The sequence below is a fragment of the Benincasa hispida genome, chromosome 6 (genome assembly GCF_009727055.1).
Source record: "Benincasa hispida cultivar B227 chromosome 6, ASM972705v1, whole genome shotgun sequence".
Classification (NCBI taxonomy): Eukaryota; Viridiplantae; Streptophyta; class Magnoliopsida; order Cucurbitales; family Cucurbitaceae; genus Benincasa; species Benincasa hispida.
Genome location: NC_052354.1, coordinates 11,090,279 through 11,111,770, shown reverse-complemented (window position 1 = coordinate 11,111,770; position 21,492 = coordinate 11,090,279). Strand labels below are relative to the sequence as shown.

The 21,492-nt window shown below is 32.4% G+C and overlaps 1 protein-coding gene across 1 annotated transcript; it reads right to left on the bottom strand.

The window, feature by feature from the left end:
• Positions 1–6,598: 6,598 nt before the first annotated feature.
• Positions 6,599–9,719, bottom strand: LOC120080382 (probable inactive receptor kinase At2g26730). The gene is made up of 2 exons (XM_039035028.1): positions 8,164–9,719; positions 6,599–7,191 (listed from the first exon to the last, which is right to left on the bottom strand). The coding sequence occupies exons 1-2, from the start codon at positions 9,503–9,505 to the stop codon at positions 6,656–6,658; spliced, it is 1,878 nt and encodes a 625-aa protein (XP_038890956.1). The 5' UTR covers positions 9,506–9,719; the 3' UTR covers positions 6,599–6,655.
• Positions 9,720–21,492: the final 11,773 nt, after the last annotated feature.

Here is a 21,492-nt window from a genome sequence, read left to right as displayed (position 1 = left end):
TTAACTAATTTATTACATTACAATTGTCATCTACAAGTTTTCATGTTTTGAAACCGATCCTGACTCTTCACTTACTTCTGGTTTGAATAGATAGCAACATAAACAAAATGCAACATTCTTTAAAATGCTATATTCTAACTAATTAGAATATTCACTTAACCAAGCTATATTAAATCATCTTGACTTTGTACCAAAAATCTTAAGTGGAAAATTACGATTGCGAGGTTGACAGTGGCCTTTTAGTAAATATGCTATATGAACTTGATCTAAAAAATTTTGGTTCTTAGACCAAAATGTGCAAGTAGTTTTTCTAGATTGATTTCTGTATAAGATCGATCAAAATCTAAAACATTTTTCTTCTTTGAAGATGATACCTCTACAATCTCTATTGTTATTTTTCTTTTATAATATCTCTCCATATTAATTTTGAATTAACTCTACAAAAGTACTAATAATAAGAATATTACATTCTATTATATAGATTTAAAGGCATAAAAACCTAAAGTCTAAGAAGATTTTAAAACTTACTTGTTAAGTTTGTATATCTAAACAAGTGACAGCAAATAATCCTCTTAAACTTTGAAATTAATTTTAAAAATCTATGCAAGTAAATGTGAATGTAAAAATAATATGGAAATAAACAAAAATATGTAAAGTGTAATGTAAATATGAAAATTGTATAAAAAAATGAACAATACCTTTTTAATCGAATGTTCTTAAGATTGAAAAATAAATTTCGAAAAGAAGAAAAAAAGGCTATAAACTTTCCAGTCTTGTTGTTGATAAAAAAAAAATATATCATTTGATTATTTATTAAAAAAAGGTAAAAACTCATATAAAAATCTAAAATAAAATGTTGAATGTAATAAGAGACAAACTCCTATCTACTACCATCAAACAAACCTATACACCAATAAGCCAACATTTTTATTACTCAATTCGAACTTTTATATATATATTAATATATAGTACTTTATAATTTATATTAAAAATACAAAAGATAGATAAATTAAGGGAAGTACGTGCTTCTGGCCCCTACGTAGCCCCGTCTATGTTAGGAATATATTAGATGAAAAAAAAGTTGAAAAATCTATGAAAAATTTATAAATTTTGAGAATTTATTAAACAAATTTGAAAATTTAAGAAGCATAATTGACAAGGTTGAGAGGGTAAAATTAAAATTTAACCAGGACCAATTAGTAAAGACAGAGGAAAAAAATGATATAATATTTGAAGAACAAAACTTACAGCCAAATTGAGAGAGAGATTTGTGGCCTTTATTTGAAGTTATTTATCACCTAAAATTGTCTATTGCTTTGGTTCAATACATTACTTGAAGTTTGGGTTAGTAATTGTTGCTTTCAAGGATGTAACATGTGAAAGGGTTTAAAAAAAAAGGAAATATAAGAAAATTTTGAGCTTAATGTATCTTTGACTAAATTACATTTTTAGTCCATGATTTTTAAATTTTTTTTTTTATATTTAAAAGATGTCTACTACTTATTCAAGTGTGTTCTTTTCAAATATAGCAAAATGAGACAAATTATTTACAAATATAACAAAATTGTCACTGTCTATCACTGACATTTTGCTATATTGAAAAATATTTTCAACAGTTTTATCATTTAAAATAATTATCCTATTCAAATTTTGGGTGTTTAATTCTTAAACAAAAAGTTTCTAACGTTAAAATGTGTCTAATAAATCTATCAATTTTTAGTTGTGTACCATTAATTTTTGAGCTATTCAGCATTTCTTTTTTTTTTTTTTTAAAAAAAAAAGAAATCATAGCATTTTAGTACAACAAACATGGAGGTATATGGATTTGAACTTTCGACTCCAAGAGGAGTATGCAAATCATCACAGAATTATGCTCATGTTAGCAAAATTCTTAGATCTATTGGATATAAAATTAGAAGTTTAGGACTCTATTAAACACATAATTAAATTTTATGTTTGATACATTTGTTACTCTTAAAAACTTTTTCTTTTAAAATATGAAACATATCATAACATTTTAAAATTATAAATTAACATCGAGGTTAGTGGTTCAAAATTTTCACCGAATTAATTTTATTTTCATTTTTATTGATAAGGGGTTAAAGTTTTGAAGCTTGAGTTTATATTGTTTTAATGATTTTTTTTTTTATTGATAATTACACCTTAGTTGGTTGTTTTAAAAAAGACAATCAAGGAATTTGAATGTCATCCTTCACAAGCAATCATGTGCCTTTTTTTAGGCAATTAGGCACTTTTAAAGTTGATAATATTTGTAATGCATTATGGTTTTCTTTTTTGTATGAGTTGGATACATATCCTTTTGTAATTGCCTAATTGAAAGTAAGTTGGGAGGGAAAGTAAATGAACAATAATTTGATTACAAGTTTGATTTCTTTGCTTCCTTTCAATGCAATTTTTTGTAAATGTAGTGCTTGAAAAATGTCAATAAAAGTTAAAGCCAAAAGTTTTTACTTTTTTCTTCCTTTTTTCAACAAAAAGTTTTGAACTTTTTTCTTTCATTAACATCTTCATATAGTTTTTGTTGATTGAAATATCCTTTACTTAATAAAACATTAGTCCTAAGAAAACAATCAATCTCAACTCTACCTATATTCATTATAATTTTATAAATAATTGTTTGGTGAATAGACCAAAGTTTTGAATCTATATGAGGTGTGCAATGATTGGTTTATCAACTATTATCCTATACAAACTTACAAGAAAAATTATAATACAACACTTCAAAAAGTAAAACAACAGTTAACGATGATTCGTGTTCGTGGATTGGGTTTGATTGGGTTAAAGGACATTTTAGATCCAACCTAATTGTTCGGGTTATAAATTTCTTTAACCAAAATAACCCTTATTAAAAAATGAATCCAACCCAACCCAAACGTTTTATGCTTGGTTCGGGTTACTCGAGTCATTTGTTTAATTTTTTGTTCTAAATAAAAGTTAAATGTTAACACGTAAAAATTTGATTTAATTATTTTCATATATTGAATTAAGACTAGCCACTCAATTTCAATTTATATAATATAAAATATATTTTCAAAGCACTGAAAAATTACTTTTAGGAGTCATTGAAGAATAAATTTTAAAAAAACTAATGAAATTAAATAAAAGTAAAATAAATATATTCATACCTAATTGTAATAAATAAAAAAATATATATCTTTAAAGTTTATAATAAGTTAGATTGATTTGAGTTCTTTTAGTTGAATCTACGAACAAACTCAATTCATAACTTTATCATTTATTTGAACCAAATCCAACTCAAAAGAGTTGATAACCCAAACCAAATCGTACAAATTGGATTGAATTGATAGGTTTTTTCGGGTCTATCGTTTTTTTTTTAACACTCTAGTCATTAATGTAATTACTTAATGGTGGAGTTTATACTTTTGAAATATAAAAAAGAAGTTCATTAATGTAATTCCCAATTATGTCTATCATCTAAATTATAGTCAGATTTTTATTATTTATTTTTTAAGTTCAACCATAGGTTGGTTGATACAGGGAGATAAAAAATGTATTTAATTCAAATAATATAATTAAATCGTATTTAATTCAAATAATATAATTAAATCGTATTTAATTCAAATATAATTGAATCAATACCTCATTATTCTCTTTTGCCACCTCGGCCAACTATTTTATTTAGTTTTTTAAAAATGTTACACCAAAATTACTTAATTTTATTAATAGATTTCTAATTAAGAATTTCTACTTTAAAAATGAAAGAAAAAACAGCCCAAAATATGTGAGCGGGAGAAGGTATTCGATTTTCTAATAACTTTACCGTAATTACATGCCTTAATAATTTTCTAAATCGAAGGAAATAAATTGAGAAAATAATGAATAAATAACAAAGAAATTGACAATATAACGATAGAAATTGTTCTATTTTATGTGTGTGTATTATTATTATTATGTTTGGTACTTAATGTATATTTTATAGAAAAAAGTTTAGGTGTGGGAAAAATTACCACGTAGTAATTAATTATTTTAACATAATATAAAAATATATTATTATTATTATTTATAGAAAAAAGAAGAATATATATATATATATATATATATATATATATATAACAATTTGAATGACATGAATTTAAAATTTAGATAGTGAAGTAGATAGAAGATAAATAAACAAGTAGGCAACTTGAAAAATACAAATGAATCAAAATGTAAAGTAATTGATAGTGTCTTATACAACTGTATCACTTTTATGAATTACATGTTCGAATTGCAATTCTAAAATTTAAAATAGAGCAAATATCAATTTATATCTCTGAACTTTAGGTGTTGTATTAATTTAAACCTAAAGTAATAGTTGTATTCATTTAAACCCTAAATTTTGGGGTTGTATCAATTTAAACCTAAACTTTTATAAATGTATAAACTTAAACCATAAACTTTCATAACTATATCAACTTAAATCTTATGTTTTATTTGGATAAATCCATAAAAGTTCAGAGTTTAAATTGATATATTTATGAAAATTTAGGGTTTAAATTAATACACTTACGAAAGTTCAAGATTTAAGTTGATAGTTTGGAGTTTAAATTGATATAAGTCTCAAAGTTCAGGGTTTAGATTGATGCATCCCAAAATTTGGAGTTTAAATTAATACAGATCCTAGTTTAGGGTTTAAATTCATACAACTCAAAATTTAGGAGTGCAAATTGATATTTTTCCTTTAAAATAATAAATAATATGTCAATTTAACTAAAATTGGTTATTCATTTATATCTTTTTTTTAAGAGTCATATATTCCAATCTCAACTCCTAATCACGATTTTAATTAGCAAAATATCAACATATATTTGATAATATAGTTGGATAAAAACTTCCTACTTTTTGTCAACAATAATTAAAAAAAAAAACAAAAGGAATTATGTTTAATATAAATGAGGTAGGAAAATTTCAACCTGGAACTTTGGGTTCTCGACACATACTAATGCCAATTTAGCTAAGTTCTTTTTGGCAAATTATGCTTCTATGTGTGAGGATATGTACAAAACTTAAAAAGGAAAATTGCACAAACCACTCCTAAATTATTAGAACCTATTACAATTACATTCAAGAATTTTTATTCGATTCATCACTTCGTTGAATTTTGTAATTTTTTATGCTTACACCTCTAAATTTTTAATTTGATAAATCAACATCGTTTACTTTGTTAATTGTTGCCATCAATCCCATGTAGTTTGCTAATGTTTTAATTTATATTTTTATTGAGATAACATTGGATGAAATTTAAAATTTATAAAGAAAATAATAATAATAATAAAAAGAATTGAGCTAAAATATAAAAGCGTTGTTTTCAAAAATAAGAAAATTGGTCATTTCATTTACAAATATAGCAAAATGTCACTGTCTTTTATAGACAATAACAGACATCTGTCAAGGCTGTGTGCATAGGTGCACAAGCACACACGACAGATAGTGTGGTTGGTGAGGAGGTGTCAAGGTTGTGTGCATGGGTACACAAGCACGCACGACAGATAGTGTGGTTGGTGAGGAGGTAAATAGAACATTGTGTGGATGACGTGAACGACTGAAGCCTAATCTCTTCTCCATACTTTGTGGTCATTCTAGAGAAGGAAAATGATCAAGTATGTGGCATGCTAAGAAACTTGGAGTAAGGAAGCTTGAGTTGGAAACAAGTCAAGAGTTCCTAAGGTTTAGAAACTTGACTTGGTCATTTACTATTATTAGTGAGTGGAATTACTTGAGGCAAAATAATAGGTAAATTGGATTTTATATTCTTAGGTAGTACACTTCCCCAAGTATCTCAACTACTCCTTAAAGAATAGAAGTTGTTAATTATAATTTGTATAAATAAGGGTGAGGTCCACACTTGGAACCATCCCATTCATTCTCACACATGGGTGATTGTAATTATTCTTAGAGTGAATAGAGAGAAAAGCAAAGCATTTGATCCTTTGGCCAAACATGGATGTGTTGTTGTGTGATGAGCATTACAAGTGTTATTCAAGCAAAAGTGTCTAAAACGATCTCGGGATTTGAGTAGACTGACTAAGAGCAAGAACCTCTTAGGTCGCATTAAATAATAATTAATTTTCAGTTTTGTCATTTAAAACAATCACTCATATAAAAATAAGTCGAAATTTGTAATTAAATAATAATTAATTTCTTTTTGAATTAATATTAAAATTTTACATTTACACTTGTTCCTCAGTTACAAATATATTTTAAATTTTTTATTGAAGTGAAATTCAATAGAATTTAAAATGTTTAAAAAGTTAGCAAATTGATCGAATTAAAGGCTCATAGTTCAGAGGTGATTTGTACAAATTAAAAAAAAAAAAACTTATTTACAAATCATCATCTTATAGATATATGTTTGAAATTATTCCATACATTAAATGTATCTTCGTAGTTAGATTATAAGTTTGGTCAATAGACTATAAAACCGTCATTTATATAGTCTATAATTTTTTTTTTTTCTTTTTGAAAGAAAAGTTATAACAAGTTTTAAAATTTTCAATTTCTGTAATTAATTCACAAAATTATCAACCTTTAGATATAAAATTGAAAGTTGATTAGATATAGATAGAGTTATGGTAATATTAGTCTTAGAGATCAAACTTTGTATGTTGTCAACAACTTCTCCAAATAAAAAATTTCAATGAACAGAAATGATAGAACTTTCCTCTTCATCCTCCTTGATTGAATCAATCATGGCAACAACTTGGTCCATATTGGGCCTTGCACTAGGAGAATTCTCAACACATTTAACAGCAACCACCAACAAATTGACCATCCTCTCTTCACTTGCAGCTTCAGCCATTAAAGATCTGTCCAAAACTTCAGCTGTCCATTCTTCTCTAAGAATAGTTTTAACCCAATTTGCCAAACAAATTCCTTCCTCATCTTTTACTAGCTTCCCTGTTAGCAGTTCAAGGAGGATTAGCCCAAATCCATAAACATCTGATTTGAAGGAGGAGTTGGTAATTTTATGGCTATGAATCTCCATGAGCCCATATTCACTTATGCAAGGCTCCATGTTCAAATTGATGAGTATGTTTGAAGATTTCAAGTTTCCATGAGGTATTTCATCTTGTTCTAAGGCCTTGTGCATGTGTGCTAATGCCTTGGCTATTCTGCTTCCTATCTCCAGCCTGCTGATCCATGGGAATGGTTTCTCGTTTTGGCTTGATCCTGAGATTTCAAATGAGAAACTAGGTAATTTTGGACCAAAAGAATAAATTCTTAAAGAAGGAAACAGGAATGAGACAATGGTAAGATCATGATGGGTCAAGGAAGGGGAGTTGAACCTTGGGCCCAACTCTCCTGCGGCCACTTATGTTATCGATCACTTCTGATAGTTTGGCTTGAGACAAATTCTAAGACATCCTTCTTATTTATACTAATTGACACCCTAAATTTATGATTAGGATTTTGTAACACATTCATGGTCTAGTAGTGGCTGCAAATGACTTTCTAGACTATTCTTTATGATTACACATTTTCTCATCTATTCAAAAGAGTTCTACAATATACTCTAAGCATCTACTACAAGTAATTTCTTTAGAATGGTAATTCTAGACATTGAGCTTTTGTTTGGATTAGGCCCAAATACTTCTAACCCAAAATCAAGTTTATATTTCAACACAATCACCAAGTCAGGCCTTTGGGTCAACCCACCCCTCAACTCCTCCTCATCCTTCAAGGCAAATCTCGTCCTTAGAGGACGAGAAGCCTAATCATCATACGGATGTCCAACATGCCCCCAATCCAATAACAAATTATCATATCAGATTATGAGATAATCGGTTTCTAAAAGGGAATATGAGAAGACTTAAATCAACCTCCTCTATAAATACATTATTATAGCTCCATATAAGATAACTTAAATCTTGCTCTCAAACTCCCCAATTTTCACACTCTTTCACTCTCTAACTTAAGCATCACTTCGGTGTGCAAGTTCTCTTTTGTATGCTACGTTCTACTCTTCAAACAAATTCAATACTAGGGTCACACGAAGGTTAGGTGCACTTCTCCCGTTCGAATTTTGGCTTCAACATTATTGATGGATTATGAAACACATATGGGATTGATTTAAACAAGAAAAAACAAAGAAACCAGTTAGGTTAAAGTGAAAATGACCATATTAAAAGGTTCAAATCTTACCGTGGAGAAGGCTGAATAGGCTTCCATTCGGCTGAAATTCATAGACCAAAAGCTTCTCATGATCTGAACTATAGAAGGCAAGTGGTGGAAGTACATTAGGATGCTTCACTCTATCAATCTTCCACATTCTTCTCATAAACTCATCAGTTGAAATCCCCCAATCCTTAAACCTCTTTACAGCAAATACCATTCCATAATCAAACATAACCTTGTAAAGACTCCCATGATTCCCTCTACCAATCAACTCTGCAGGAGCCTTAAGCAAATCCTCAAACTTCAAACCATTCACCACTGAAGTTGTTAGCACAATCAGTGATGATGACAACCCTCCACTCTCATTTGAAAGCATTGAGAACTCTGGCTTGCTTGTTTTGTACTCACTTGACAAAGAAACAGAACTGAAATTGTTGTTAATTCCATCGTCATCCACTGCTACAATTCTGTTGCTCGAAATCCTTGAATCCTCTTTGCTTTCTTTTTTCCTCCTTTTGCATATCATGAAAATGACTATAACTGTTAACAAAACACCAATTATTACGTATCCTGAGTATATCAAGATACGGTTTTTATTGTTGTGCTTTGATTCTTCAACTTCTGGTTTGACTTCTTGTAGCTTGAGTGAGTGATATTTTCTTGGTAATGGTTCACCATAAAGCAGAGGATTTCCCATGAAGCTGTTTGAAGTAAAGTAGCTACTGCCGTCAGTTGGAATCGGACCGGAGAAATTGTTGAAGGAAACATTGAATCTCTCTAAATTGGAGAATTCAAACCGAGGTATCTCTCCAGAGAACATGTTGTTCTCAGCAAGAAACATGGTAAGGCCTGAAATCCTAGACAAATCTGGTAAGTTCCCAGATAAGTTGTTGTTTGAAAGTTCAAGTCTTTTAAGTTTCACTAATTTAGATAAAGAACTTGGGAGATTTCCATGGAATTTGTTTCCTCTTACATGAAAGCTGGTTAGTTGCTTACAATTCTCAATATCAGCTGGGATTTCTCCAGAGATGTTGTTGTAATTGATGCTGAGAACATTGAGGGAGTCCATTAGAGGCTTTGAATTGCAAAGAAAGCTTGTTTCAAGAGTTCCTGAAAGATTCAACCCATCAAGAAGCAGTTTCTTTACAGAAACATTTCTTCCATCACAGACTACACTAACCCATCCATCCTTGCAAGGATCAGAAGAAATGTTCCATCCAAGATTTTTGTTCTGTTGACCATTTTGAGAACTGAGTTTTGCAAGAAACTGAATCAGTGAGCTCTTCGCAGAATCATCCACAGCATCAGAATTGGGAAGGAGGATTAGAAATGAACAAACAAGGAACACCCAGATGGAAATTTGATTCATTTTTTCAATTTGTTTGGGGAAAATCAAAGTGGAGAAGTTAACAAAAGAAGGGTTTCAAAGAATACTGGCTAGTAAGAAGCAGAGAGGATAAAAGTTAAAAGGGTGTGCATAATAAAGCCATTGTTGGAGTTCTCTAATCTTCCAATTGGCTAAGGATTGCTATTCTATAGAAAAAAGCTGGAATCTTTTTGTTATGATTTGCAATATAAAGCTGAAGAAAATGCCATTTTTTTTTCCTTATTGATAGAATTTGAAAATATACAAGCCGGCAGCTCCAAAGAAGTTAGCTGTTGTTTTGTTATATATATATCAGTAAATGGAAACTCAGAAGAATGCTTCTGATATAATGTCAAGTCAAAACTCATTCATTTTGTTCATCATTTGAATAAGTCTTTCAGCTCTTGATCAGTGGTGACATCAATCCAATATTTTGATCCTATATGATTGGACTTATTCTCGAGCATATCGATATGATATCTTCGCTATGCGAACAATAACCCATGTCTCCTAAAAAAAGAAGGTAAAGTAAGGGTCTATTTGGAATGACTTTCCAAGTATTTTAAAAACACTTTTTAGCACTTGAAAAGTCGTTTCAAAGAGATCCTAAATCTACTTAGGATTTAGGCTTAAAATCGGTATTATCTTAACACGCGATGAACTTCTCCAAAGAACTCAGGGTCTTACAGCCTCATGGGGAGGACTAGACTGCAAAAAAGAAAAAGAAAAGATGGACCACTTTGGGATGTTCTAAAGTTCCAATGTGTTGTTGAGCAATAAAAACAAAAGGGATTTGGTATGTGATGTGATGTAATTATATCTTTGTTTCTCTTTGGCTGTCTTCGAAATATTCAAGCCTGCTGATAAAGAAGCCAATCAAATTGACTCAGAATCTGATGTTTTGCAAGGATTAAGTTGAGAAAGAATGAAGCATATGAGACAAAGAGACAGGTCCCAAAACATTTGGAATTCTTCCTTTGTTATCAAATCTCTCATTGACATATGTGGAGATCTTTGGTATTTTTTTTTCAAGTAATTTCCTTTTGTTTAATCATTTTGGACATCACAATGGTCTACCCTTTCGAAACTTAAGGGGTGTTTGATGGTGGGCTTGAGTTGGGTTGGGTGGACTTAAAAAGTCCACCCGATGTTTGATGGTCGTGAAACTTAAAACTAGTGGGTTTGAAACCCACCGTTTTACCCCCTCGTTTATTTCCCTCGTTTCACGCCCCATTTGCAGGTGCATTATTCTTCCCCCCCTCTCTCTTTCTCCTGTCATGCGTAATTAATCACCACTCTCTCTTTCTCTTCATTTTCTCCTCCTTTCTTTCGCCGTTTGGTTTCTCTTCTTCGTCTGGTCTCTTCGTTCTCCCTCCGGTTGGAATGGGTTGTATGTCTCTTCGTTTCTCTAGCTGGAATTGGTTGTATTTCTCTTCATCTCTTCGTTCTCTACTTTGGTTCCTTCGTATATATTTTTTTTTGTTTCTCTGTACGTCTCTTTGTTTCTCTAATTTTGATTGGGTTTTTTTGGCTTCTCTGTATGTCTATTCTCCGATTTCAAACGATTTTGTTGTAGATCTAACGATACTTCGATTTTTTTTTAAAATTTTATAGTAGATCTATGTTTTTTTTGTTCATATATACTTTTTTTTTTGCTATTACCTTGTTCTACGCTGATGATTAGTGTTAAATCCGTATTGATTTCTTGATGCATGTTTGATATTATTTTTTGATTCCGATTGCTATTGTCCAAAGGAAAACCCTGATAATTTTTTTTTTATCTATTTATATATTATTAGATTCGTCTCTGTTCTTCCTCATGCATGTTTAATGTTCTTCCTTCGTTGTTTGATTTTCTGGTTTAGGACTGTTTAATGTTCTATTTTGCGATTCCGATTCCAGACTGTCCAAATCAAACCTTGATGATTTTGATTTTCTACTGTCTACTGTTCCACTTGCTTGAATGAGTTTTTTTAAAATCAATTTATATGTTATTAAATCTGTCTTTATTCTTCCTCATGCATGTTTGATATTTTTCCTTGCATGTTTGATGTTCTTCCTTCGTTGTTTGATTTTCTAATTCGGGACTGTTGCATGTTCTATTTTGCGATTCCTATTCTAGACTGTCCAAAGCAAACCTTGATGTTTTTTATCTTCCTACTGTCTACTGTTCCACTTGCTTGAATGAGTTTTTTTTTAATCAATTTATATGTTATTAAATTCGTCTCTGTTCTTCCTTATGCATGTTTCATATTCTTCCTTGCATGTTTGATGTTCTTCCTTCCATATTTGTTTTCTTCCTTGCAAACCTTTATAATTTTTATAATATTTTTCTTCCTCTTACAACTACTGTCTATTGTTCTGATCTGCTTCCTAACTGTTTTCCATACTTTTTTTTATCCAGATTTTCTCTTGCCGCTTCAATATTAAATCATGTGTCCTTCCCTTTTCGTTTTTCTCATGCTTTTCCATGTAAATTGGAGGCATGTTAACTCCTGATAGAGGATGCAGACTGTGTTATTAGAGCTTGGTGGGGGTCAATCCACCCAAGAACATGTTGAGATTGGTTATTTCATGTAACTTAAGCATGCATGTGGGACATACAAGTGGATTATGCCTTAAGTAATAACTTAAATGATATGTAGTATAAGAATAAAAGAGGGATACCTTATCCTTGTGACACTACAAATATGACCCGCTTTGTAGATATTTACAAGTTGTAAAGTGCTACAGATGGTCTGATCCTGACCATTCATTGGAGACATGCGAGCGGAGGTGTCCTATACAAAGAGTTTGTATAAGACTGGACCACGAGATGATTAGTATCTTTATATAACACCGTTGATAATTGAGACTTACATTTCACTAAAATGACCATAGGTGAACATGGTCTTAATCCTGAGTGTTTTGGGAACTCCTGCCTGTGAGGTGGTCCTCGATTAGTATGGGTGAGAATGACCAGATTGCTAACTCAACAAGCTTACCTTTTTGGGGTTTCGTCTGATTTGGGGAGCTAGGAACTCAGTTACACAAAACGTAATTCACTCCTTCCCTGAAGCAGGGGTAAGTAGATAAATTGCTCCCTTAAGGGCTGATTTCGGGTCTTGAACATAGTGGCCATACCCTCCCTTTAGAAGAGAAGACTCAGTCATAGTACGACTATAACTTATTGTTCATTAAAGGAATCAGTGGTACTTAAGAAGTTAGATGTAACTACAGAGGCGAAACGGTAAATTGACCTAACTGTACTTACGAGCGATTTGTGAAGGGTTATCACATTGTTGATTGGTTATATGGACATAAAAATATATCTGTAGTGAAAAGAGTTCAACTGTCGGTCTTTAGTGGAGTGTTCGGCAGTTAACGAATGGTGGATCTCGTGACTAAAGAGTTTAGTTAGTTATCTCATACCGTTAGAGCTTCAAGCTACAGGTTCACAAGGTCCCCTTGGTAGTTCAATGGGTTCAAGTTGAAAATCAGATTTTGAAGTTGATTTGAAGTGTTCAAATTAACAAGAGAAAATTCAATTATATATGATATAATTGGTGTGATGTATGAAATATATTAATTGGAGGAATTAATATAAATACGATTTATATTAAGTACCATAAAATAGAAAAAGAACTATGGTTTATATATTTCATATAATGAAATATTAAAACTATAGGTTATAAATATAATATGATAAGTTGGTTATCATATTTATTTATAATATATTAATTATATGATAATTAATTCTTTTTCTCTAATAATCGATTGAGCGGGAGGTTATTGGAAGTTTTATGATAACCGTGAGATAAAAGAAAAATTATTTTCCAAAATTAGAAGGTGATCCATTCGGATAATTCTCACAGAAATGGCTATCAAGTGAAAATTGTTTTTACTGAGTGATAGCCGTTGAGAGACTAAACCATCCTTTAAGAGTTGATTATACGATAGTTACTCAACTGATCGTTGCTAAACGATCGAGTAGCAAAATCTATGCGATAGGCTTCAGTTTACTAAACGATTGAGTATATCGTCTATGCGATAGATAATGTTTCTTATCTCCTACTTACTCGATCGTCTACTTGATCGTAGACCTCTTCTCTTCCTCAAGCCAAGAGATCATGCAGAGCCCACAACTTCTAGATTCTCACACCGAGAATACCAAGGTAATACTTGAGGTGGTGTTCTACATCTATTCGTGAATCGAGTTGGACTTGATTGGGTTTGAGGAGTATCAAGTTGTTCATGTTGTTGGTGGTTAGTTCGTTGTGTTCGATAGGAGTGTTCATTCAAACCCTTCACAGATCAACCAATCAACAGTGTGATAACCCTTCATAGATCGCTCGTAAGTATAGCTGGGCCAATTTATTGTTTTGCCCCTGTAGTTAAATCTAACTTCTTAAGTACCATTGATTTCTCTAATGAAAAATAAGTCATAGTCCTACTATGGCTGGGTCCTCTCCTCCAAAGAGAGGATGTGACCATTATGTTCAAGACCCGGAATTAGCCCTTAAGGGAGCAATCTATCTACTTACCTCTGCTTTGGGGAAGGAGTGAATTCCATTTTGTATAACTGAGTTCCCAGCTCCCCAATCAGACAAATCCCCAAAATGGTAGGCTTGTTGATTTGGCAATCTGGCCACTCTCACCCATACTAATCAAAGGACCGTCCTCATAGACAGAAGTTCCCAAAACACTCAGGATTAAGGTCATGTCACCTATGGTCATTTAAGTGAGATGTAAGTCTCAATTATCAACGACGTTATATAAAGAGACTAATCATCTCATGGTCCGGTATTATACAAACTCTTTGTATATGACACCCATGTTCACATGTCTCCACATGAATGGTCAAGATCAAACCATCTATAGTAGTTCACAATACTTGTAAACCTCTACAAAGTAGACCGTATCCATAGTGTCACAAGGATAAAGTATCCCTCTTTTATCCTTATACTACAGACCTTTTAGGTTATTACTTAAGGCATGATCCACTTGTATATCTCATATACATGCTTAAATTTACATACAATAACCACGGATATTTGTTTATTGGATATGAGTAAATACAAATAAAATAACTCTTATTTTATTAATAACAATGTGTACAGTAACACCCCGCACATTTTTATTTAATAATAATGTAATTTTCAGTAACTTTATTATTTGGAAATTCAGTAATTGTCCTTAGTTGGAGGGCATTTTTGGAATTTTGGATATGAAGTATAAGTGCGAGAATTTAAGTGTTGGCGTGAAAATTATTCAATTTTGAAATTCAATTTGAAAATTAATGGCAGGAATTAATTTTCTTTGGAAAATGAAAGGAATTAAATAATATAAAATGGAATAAGAAAATGATTTAATTATAATTATACTATTTTCCTTTTTTAATAATAATTATTATTATTACATTTAAATTCTCGCCTCCCTCACTGCCCAGACTCGAACGTCGCCGCTGCATCCCTTACTGCCCAGACCCGAACGTCTCCACCGCCTCCCTCACTGCCCAAGCCCGACCTCGCCGCCGCTTGCCCAACAGGAGAGCCGTTTGAGTTGCCACTGATCCAGCATCTGACCACCACGCGCCGAGCCGTCTTCCAGCAGCTTGACTTTTCGTTTTTGGTAAGATCTATTTTGGTGGTTAGGTTTCTTGAAAGATTTTGGATGCCCACTAAGTTGGATTAAGGATTAAATTAGTCGCATTATTTAATTTTATATTTGAACTTGGGAAATCACAGCAACAACTGTCCAGCGGATTCAAGATCGTTCTGCAAGAGTGTTGGTAAGAGTTATGGTCCTTATTGTTGGTTTGTGGGCACGCTTTGATTACTGAATTAAGTTTGACTTAACCCTTGTATCTTTAAGGTTCTAAGTCGTCGTCCATTGGGATTTAAAATCTATTAGCAGGAGATTTTGGAGCCGAAATCGTGGGAGTGGTTGTTGATCAAGTTCTTTGGGTAAGCATTTGGGTATTGTGGATTTGAATTTGAGATTTCGCAATTATTCTTAGACTGAAATTTAATGGTTGTATTCGTATGTTAGAGCTGTTACTTCAAACCGCGGTCATCATTTGGTTGTCTGATTTTATTTGTGGAATTTTGATTAAAGTAAGTAATCTTACTACTGGAATCGCTTTTGTGCCAAGCGATACACTGTAGATTTAACATTGAGGATCCTACAATAGTTTTTCTTTGAATAATTTTGATTGTTTTGAGGTTGTGTGGACTGCTTATGAAGGATATATGAGCATGTGGTAATATATCGAAATATGATTACGTATGAGCTTGATTTGGAATTTTATTAGTTATATTAAATGAAGATTGAGCATGACCCTTAAATTATGAGTTAAGAAGCACTCCTATTAGAGTGCCTTAAAGCTAGATTAGCATTAGACATTTACTGATCTATATAGTTATGCGATTTATTATGAGAATGCGTAGACTGTATGATATATTACGAAATCCCGAATACTGTATTGTTTACATGATTTAGTGCATGAAAGTGATATGTTACAGTTGATCCATTTAAAACTAGATTAAATACGTTTGTTGAGGTTAATTAACATGAGGTTTACGATGAGAAGATTTTAGAGGATTCATGATTAGGTGAATGTTATATGTAATATGAAGTTAGATGCAATCTCCTTTCCTTTCCAGACTATGTGACTGCATGAAAGTAATGCACGTCCAAGGGCGCTAGTACATGAAAGAGATATACTAGGACTGGTGTATATGAAAGTGATACACACCTAGAGGATATTGGGGTGTACGAAAGAGGTACATACTCAGTGGGTTATGTGTATACGAAAGAGGTGTATGCCTAACCATGTATACGAAAAAGGTACGCATCCCTACATTTATAGAGAGGATCTGAGGTGTACGAAAGAGGTACATACTCAGTGGGTTATGTGTATACGAAAGAGGTGTATACATAATTAGATGTACGAAAGAGGTACATACTTAGTAGGATAGGTGTATACGAAAGAGGTGTATACTTAACCAGGTGTACGAAAGAGGTACACCTTCAGTGGGTTATGTATATACGAAAGGGGTGTATACGTAACCATGTGTACGAAAGAGGTACACATTAAGTGGGTTTATGTGTATACAAAAAAGGTGTATGCATAACCATGCGTATGTAAGAGATTGTGTTTCCTTCGGGATTCACCAGAGGTTGTGGGTCCTACGGGACTTACTAGAGGTAGTGGACATACTCAACTACAGTAGGATAGAAATAAGTTTTTCATGTATATATGTGTCCCATGAGGACTAGAGTAGTTTATATGTTCCACTAAAGGTAGGCATCTAGAGGACATAGATGCCTAGCCTGACCCTAGTAGTGGGGTTACTTATTGAGTATTTTATACTCACCCTTTTTATCATGTTTATGTTTCAGGTAAGAGTAGGGACGCGCCGACGAATGACAAGCGGATTCGTGATCGAGCCACTGGGACCAGTTTTATGCTTCCGCTCATGAGATTTAAACTTCTTTTTATGTTTTTCTTAGCTTTCAGTGTTGATGTTTAAAACTTACTATTTAGAATCGCTTCCAGATTTATTTATTATCATTTATGATTTATGGGTACTCTACCGTTGTTTTTAATATTTGAAATTAAATGCATAAGTCTTTTAAATTTACCCTATTTAATTAGAATTTATTTCACCACAACAGAGTGTCGTTTTAAGTTCCACGCATGCATGTGTTTAGTAACGGCCTAACTTAAGTCCTAGGGGGTCGGGTCATTACATGTACAATGTTTACAAACTGCGAGACTCCGAGAGAATTACGACACCAATCCCAACACTTAAACTTTGTTAATTACTTCCATTATAACTTATAACTTTGTTAATTAATTATTATGTTTTCAAATATTAGTCCAACATAATTCTAATTGTTCACTTTATTAATCTAAACATAATTATATGTTTTGAGTGATTTTTAAAATAAGTCTAAGAAGTATTAAATAGTACACATATGAGAAATCTTTTTTTTTTTTTACAAGTTTATAAATTTAGTAAGTCTAAAAATAAGTCTAATAAGTTTCAAACGGTATTTTTATAAATGGTGAAATAAAAGTTTGAAATGTACAAATGCAAAATTTATTAATAGTCAAATAAGTATTCTTTTATTAACAGTGAAATAAAAGTTTTATTAATAGTGAACTAAGTTAAAAATGTACAAACTGAAATAAGTTTATAAGTTTGAAACTATACTTTTATTTATAGTGCACTAAACGTTTCAAATGTACAAACGTAATATTGATTAATAGTGAACTAACTATACTTTTATTATTAGTGAAATAGAAGTTTGAAATAAAAGTTTTATTAATATTGAAATAAGTTGAAAATGTACAAATTAAAATAAGTTTATAAGTTTGAAAGTATACTTTTATTTATAGTGCAATAAACGTTTGAAATAGCGAAATAACTATACTTTTATTAATAGTGATGTTTTTACTTATATACTTTTTAAGTTAAATAAAATGAAAAAGTTCTTACAATGAAATTTGAAAATTAACTAGACACATGAAAATCCAAAAATATCAAGTACTATAATACTTATGTCAACTTCTGTCACTATTACGCTAGAGACATTTATAATGTGTCAACTACCATACCTAGTTGCACATTTTAGTTTTTTTATAGGTAGTAATAGATTGTATGAGGGGCTCTTATACCATAATATCTACATCCTAACTCCCCAAAAAATCATTCATTTCAACGTTGATTACTGGTATTGACTACCTATGTCCTAAAATTATAGGTAGATGGGAAAACACAAATTTTATGCCGTTTTCGTTGGTCGTATCCCAGGGATCTACCTATCTTGACATGAATGTCATGGACAAGTCAGTGGGTACAAGGGGGCATTATACAAGTCCTATGAAACATTCAATGCAGTAAAGCACACATATAGGTCTTACAATACAATACACATTGGACAAGTTAGCGATCAGGGTGCAGGACAATGTAGCACAATTATTGCAACTGTAATAAGCTTCATTTTTTGGATGATCGTAATGTATACTTGGCTCGGGATAGTCGAATGAGTGATGTACTAGGTTGTCACGACTTGTCATTGTGTAACTAAACAAAGTTCACTGATTATAAGCGTAATCATCCTTTCAGGATCTATATACTTCCCCCATTGCCCTAGTAAGATGGAGACTATTTAGGAGTTGTTTAAAATCATAACAAGTATTACTGAGTCTTAAAAACAATTGTTCTTCACTTTGACAACGCTACTTAACAGTAATAGAAGGATAGAACAACAACCAGCGAACGTTAGACACTTCATTCGACAATTGACGTTCTTCCGCCTCATTTACGAGAGTGACTTGACGTGTCGTGAGAGTACTCGAATGGATAGAAGGATGTTCATGATTTTATGCAATATGATTAGAACGACGGGATGTTTGGAGCCAGTAGATTGGTATTGAACGACGGTAGTACGAACACATTTTTCGAGATCCAACGAGACAGTTTCGAGATATTTCAATGCAATGTTGTTGAAAACCCCCGAACCAGTTACAAGTGCATGTACCAATGGATGATGGAATGGTTTACAGTAGAAAAAAGTTCCAGTACCGTTCCATAAATGCATCCAAAATAGATTGTGCTGACATCTTCTCGAATTTTCACGATTAAACAATTTGAACAGAACTACCTGGGGGTATTGGACAGCACGTACGTGAAAGTGAATGTTAGTGTCGTAGATCGATCACAATATAGGACGAGGAAGGGGGAAATCGCCACAAACGTTCTTATAGTATGTGACCAAAACGGAGAATTCATCTTTGTTATGCTAGGCTGGGAGGGCTCGGTCGCCGACTTTGGGGTCCCGATTGATGCAGTTGCGCGACCACATGGATTGAGGGTTCCAAAGGGTATAAAAATCACTCATGTACATAAGCAACATTCAGTTACTCCATTAAATAGACATGTATTACAATCCCGAAAAAGGTAAAGGTTACTATATGCGTGATGTTGGCTTCCCTAATGCTGAAGGATTTTTGGCCCCGTATAAAGGAGAACGCTACCATCTCTCAAGCTGGCGTGGAAAGGGCAATGCACCAACAACACCGAGAGAATTTTTCAACATGAAGAAGACCAATGTCGAACAATAATGTCAACAAAAATATTATCGAGCGAGCAATCAGACTTCTGAAGGACCGATGGAAATTCTTAGGTGCAAATCCTTCTATCCGGTACAAGTCCAATGTCGAACGATAACTGTGTGTTGCCTGATTCACGACTTAATCACAAGGAAGATGGGGATCAGTGCTTCACTTGATGATTCGCTGTACGAGAATCATGCGTTTACTGTTATGGGGGGAGAGAATATTGAATTTATTGAGACCTCAGATGAATGGACCGATGATTTGGCTGTCGAAATGTTTTCTCAATGGCAAAGATCATGATTTTGTTTTTTTAAGAAAGACATATTATCTATCTGTTGAACAATATTTCTATGCTTTATTTATCTCATGAACATTTTTAATTCGACTATTTCAATCCATGGTTTTAGTTTTTTATTTTATAACATATTGCACGAAGTTGTTTAATTTTCAGTAATGTCTTTATGATGTATGCATGGATGAATTAGAATAGCAGGCAATGGAAAATGATTGAAAAATACATGGACAAAAGCCGAGGACGTTGGGTTGGTCAATGCCCTAACCTCTTTAGTGGAGTCTGGATGGAAGTCTGAAATGGGACCTTCCGACCGGGATATCTACAACACTTGGAACGCATAATGAATGAGAAGTTTCTGAGGTGTGGCCTAAACCAGAACACTATCGAATGTAAGATTAGAAGTCTAAAGAAACAATATTCGACAGTAATAGAGATGTTAAATCAATCAGGGTTCGGATGGAACGAGGAGTTTAAGTGCATTCAAGTGGAAAGGGAGATATCCGACGTCTAGGTTCGAGTAAGTTTTTTAAAATATTAAACAATGTACACTGAACCTATTATTGTATAATTTATAATATCGCTCCCATATACGAATGCAGAGTCATCCTAACATGAAGGGTTTGTGGAATAAACCATTCCCTCATTATGATGAACTATCAAATATGTTTGGGAAGGATAGGGCAACCGGACACTATTGCAAGCCACCAGTGGTGATGGCGTCAAATTTGTTCCGTCACAAGAATATCCTACCCCTGATAATGAACAAACACAACTGCCTAAGGATGCAATGGAAGAAGACCAAAGAGATATGTCCATGGGGAGAGCAAGTGTACCAGATATTTTCACCGGTAGAGCGAGCGTATCAGCGAGAGATCTAAAGGGAGTAAGAGGAAACAACTCACCTTCTAGAATGAAATGATCGAGATCATGCGATCAACTGCAGATATGCAGTCAACACGGGCAGACTCGTTGTGTGGAAAATCGAGAAATGTGAGATGGAATTTGGGCATCGGAAGGAGGTAGCTCAGGCCATATTTGGTATTGAAGGGCTCACTAAGGATGATAGATGTGACCTGATTGATATCATTGGCATGGACATACAAAAAACAGACCTCTTCCTAGCTGTATAGTATTGTACATGCCTACTTGCTCGGACCCACTAGACTAACCACCTAATATTTCAACCCTAAAAAACATATCTTTTGTGATTTTTTTGAAATGGCCACATGTTCGGTCAGATCATATTATTTTTGAGATCTTCTGAAAAATATTACTATACTACATCACATTCTCACCATCATAATCAAATGAAAGGTAATTATCTTATGTACAATTTCAATTCCAGATACACTATCCATATTATATAAAAATAAACTGTATGATATGTGAAATAATAATATTAAGTTAGCAAGATTCAATATATATACATACAATATACCAATTCATTAGTAATTGGGATAATCACCTTCAATATATATACATACATTCAATATATATACATACAATATACAATATACCAATTAGTTGAGCAGTAATATGAAATGTATTTTGTTGGTATGTTTTACAGATTGAAGAGAATTAGAATTA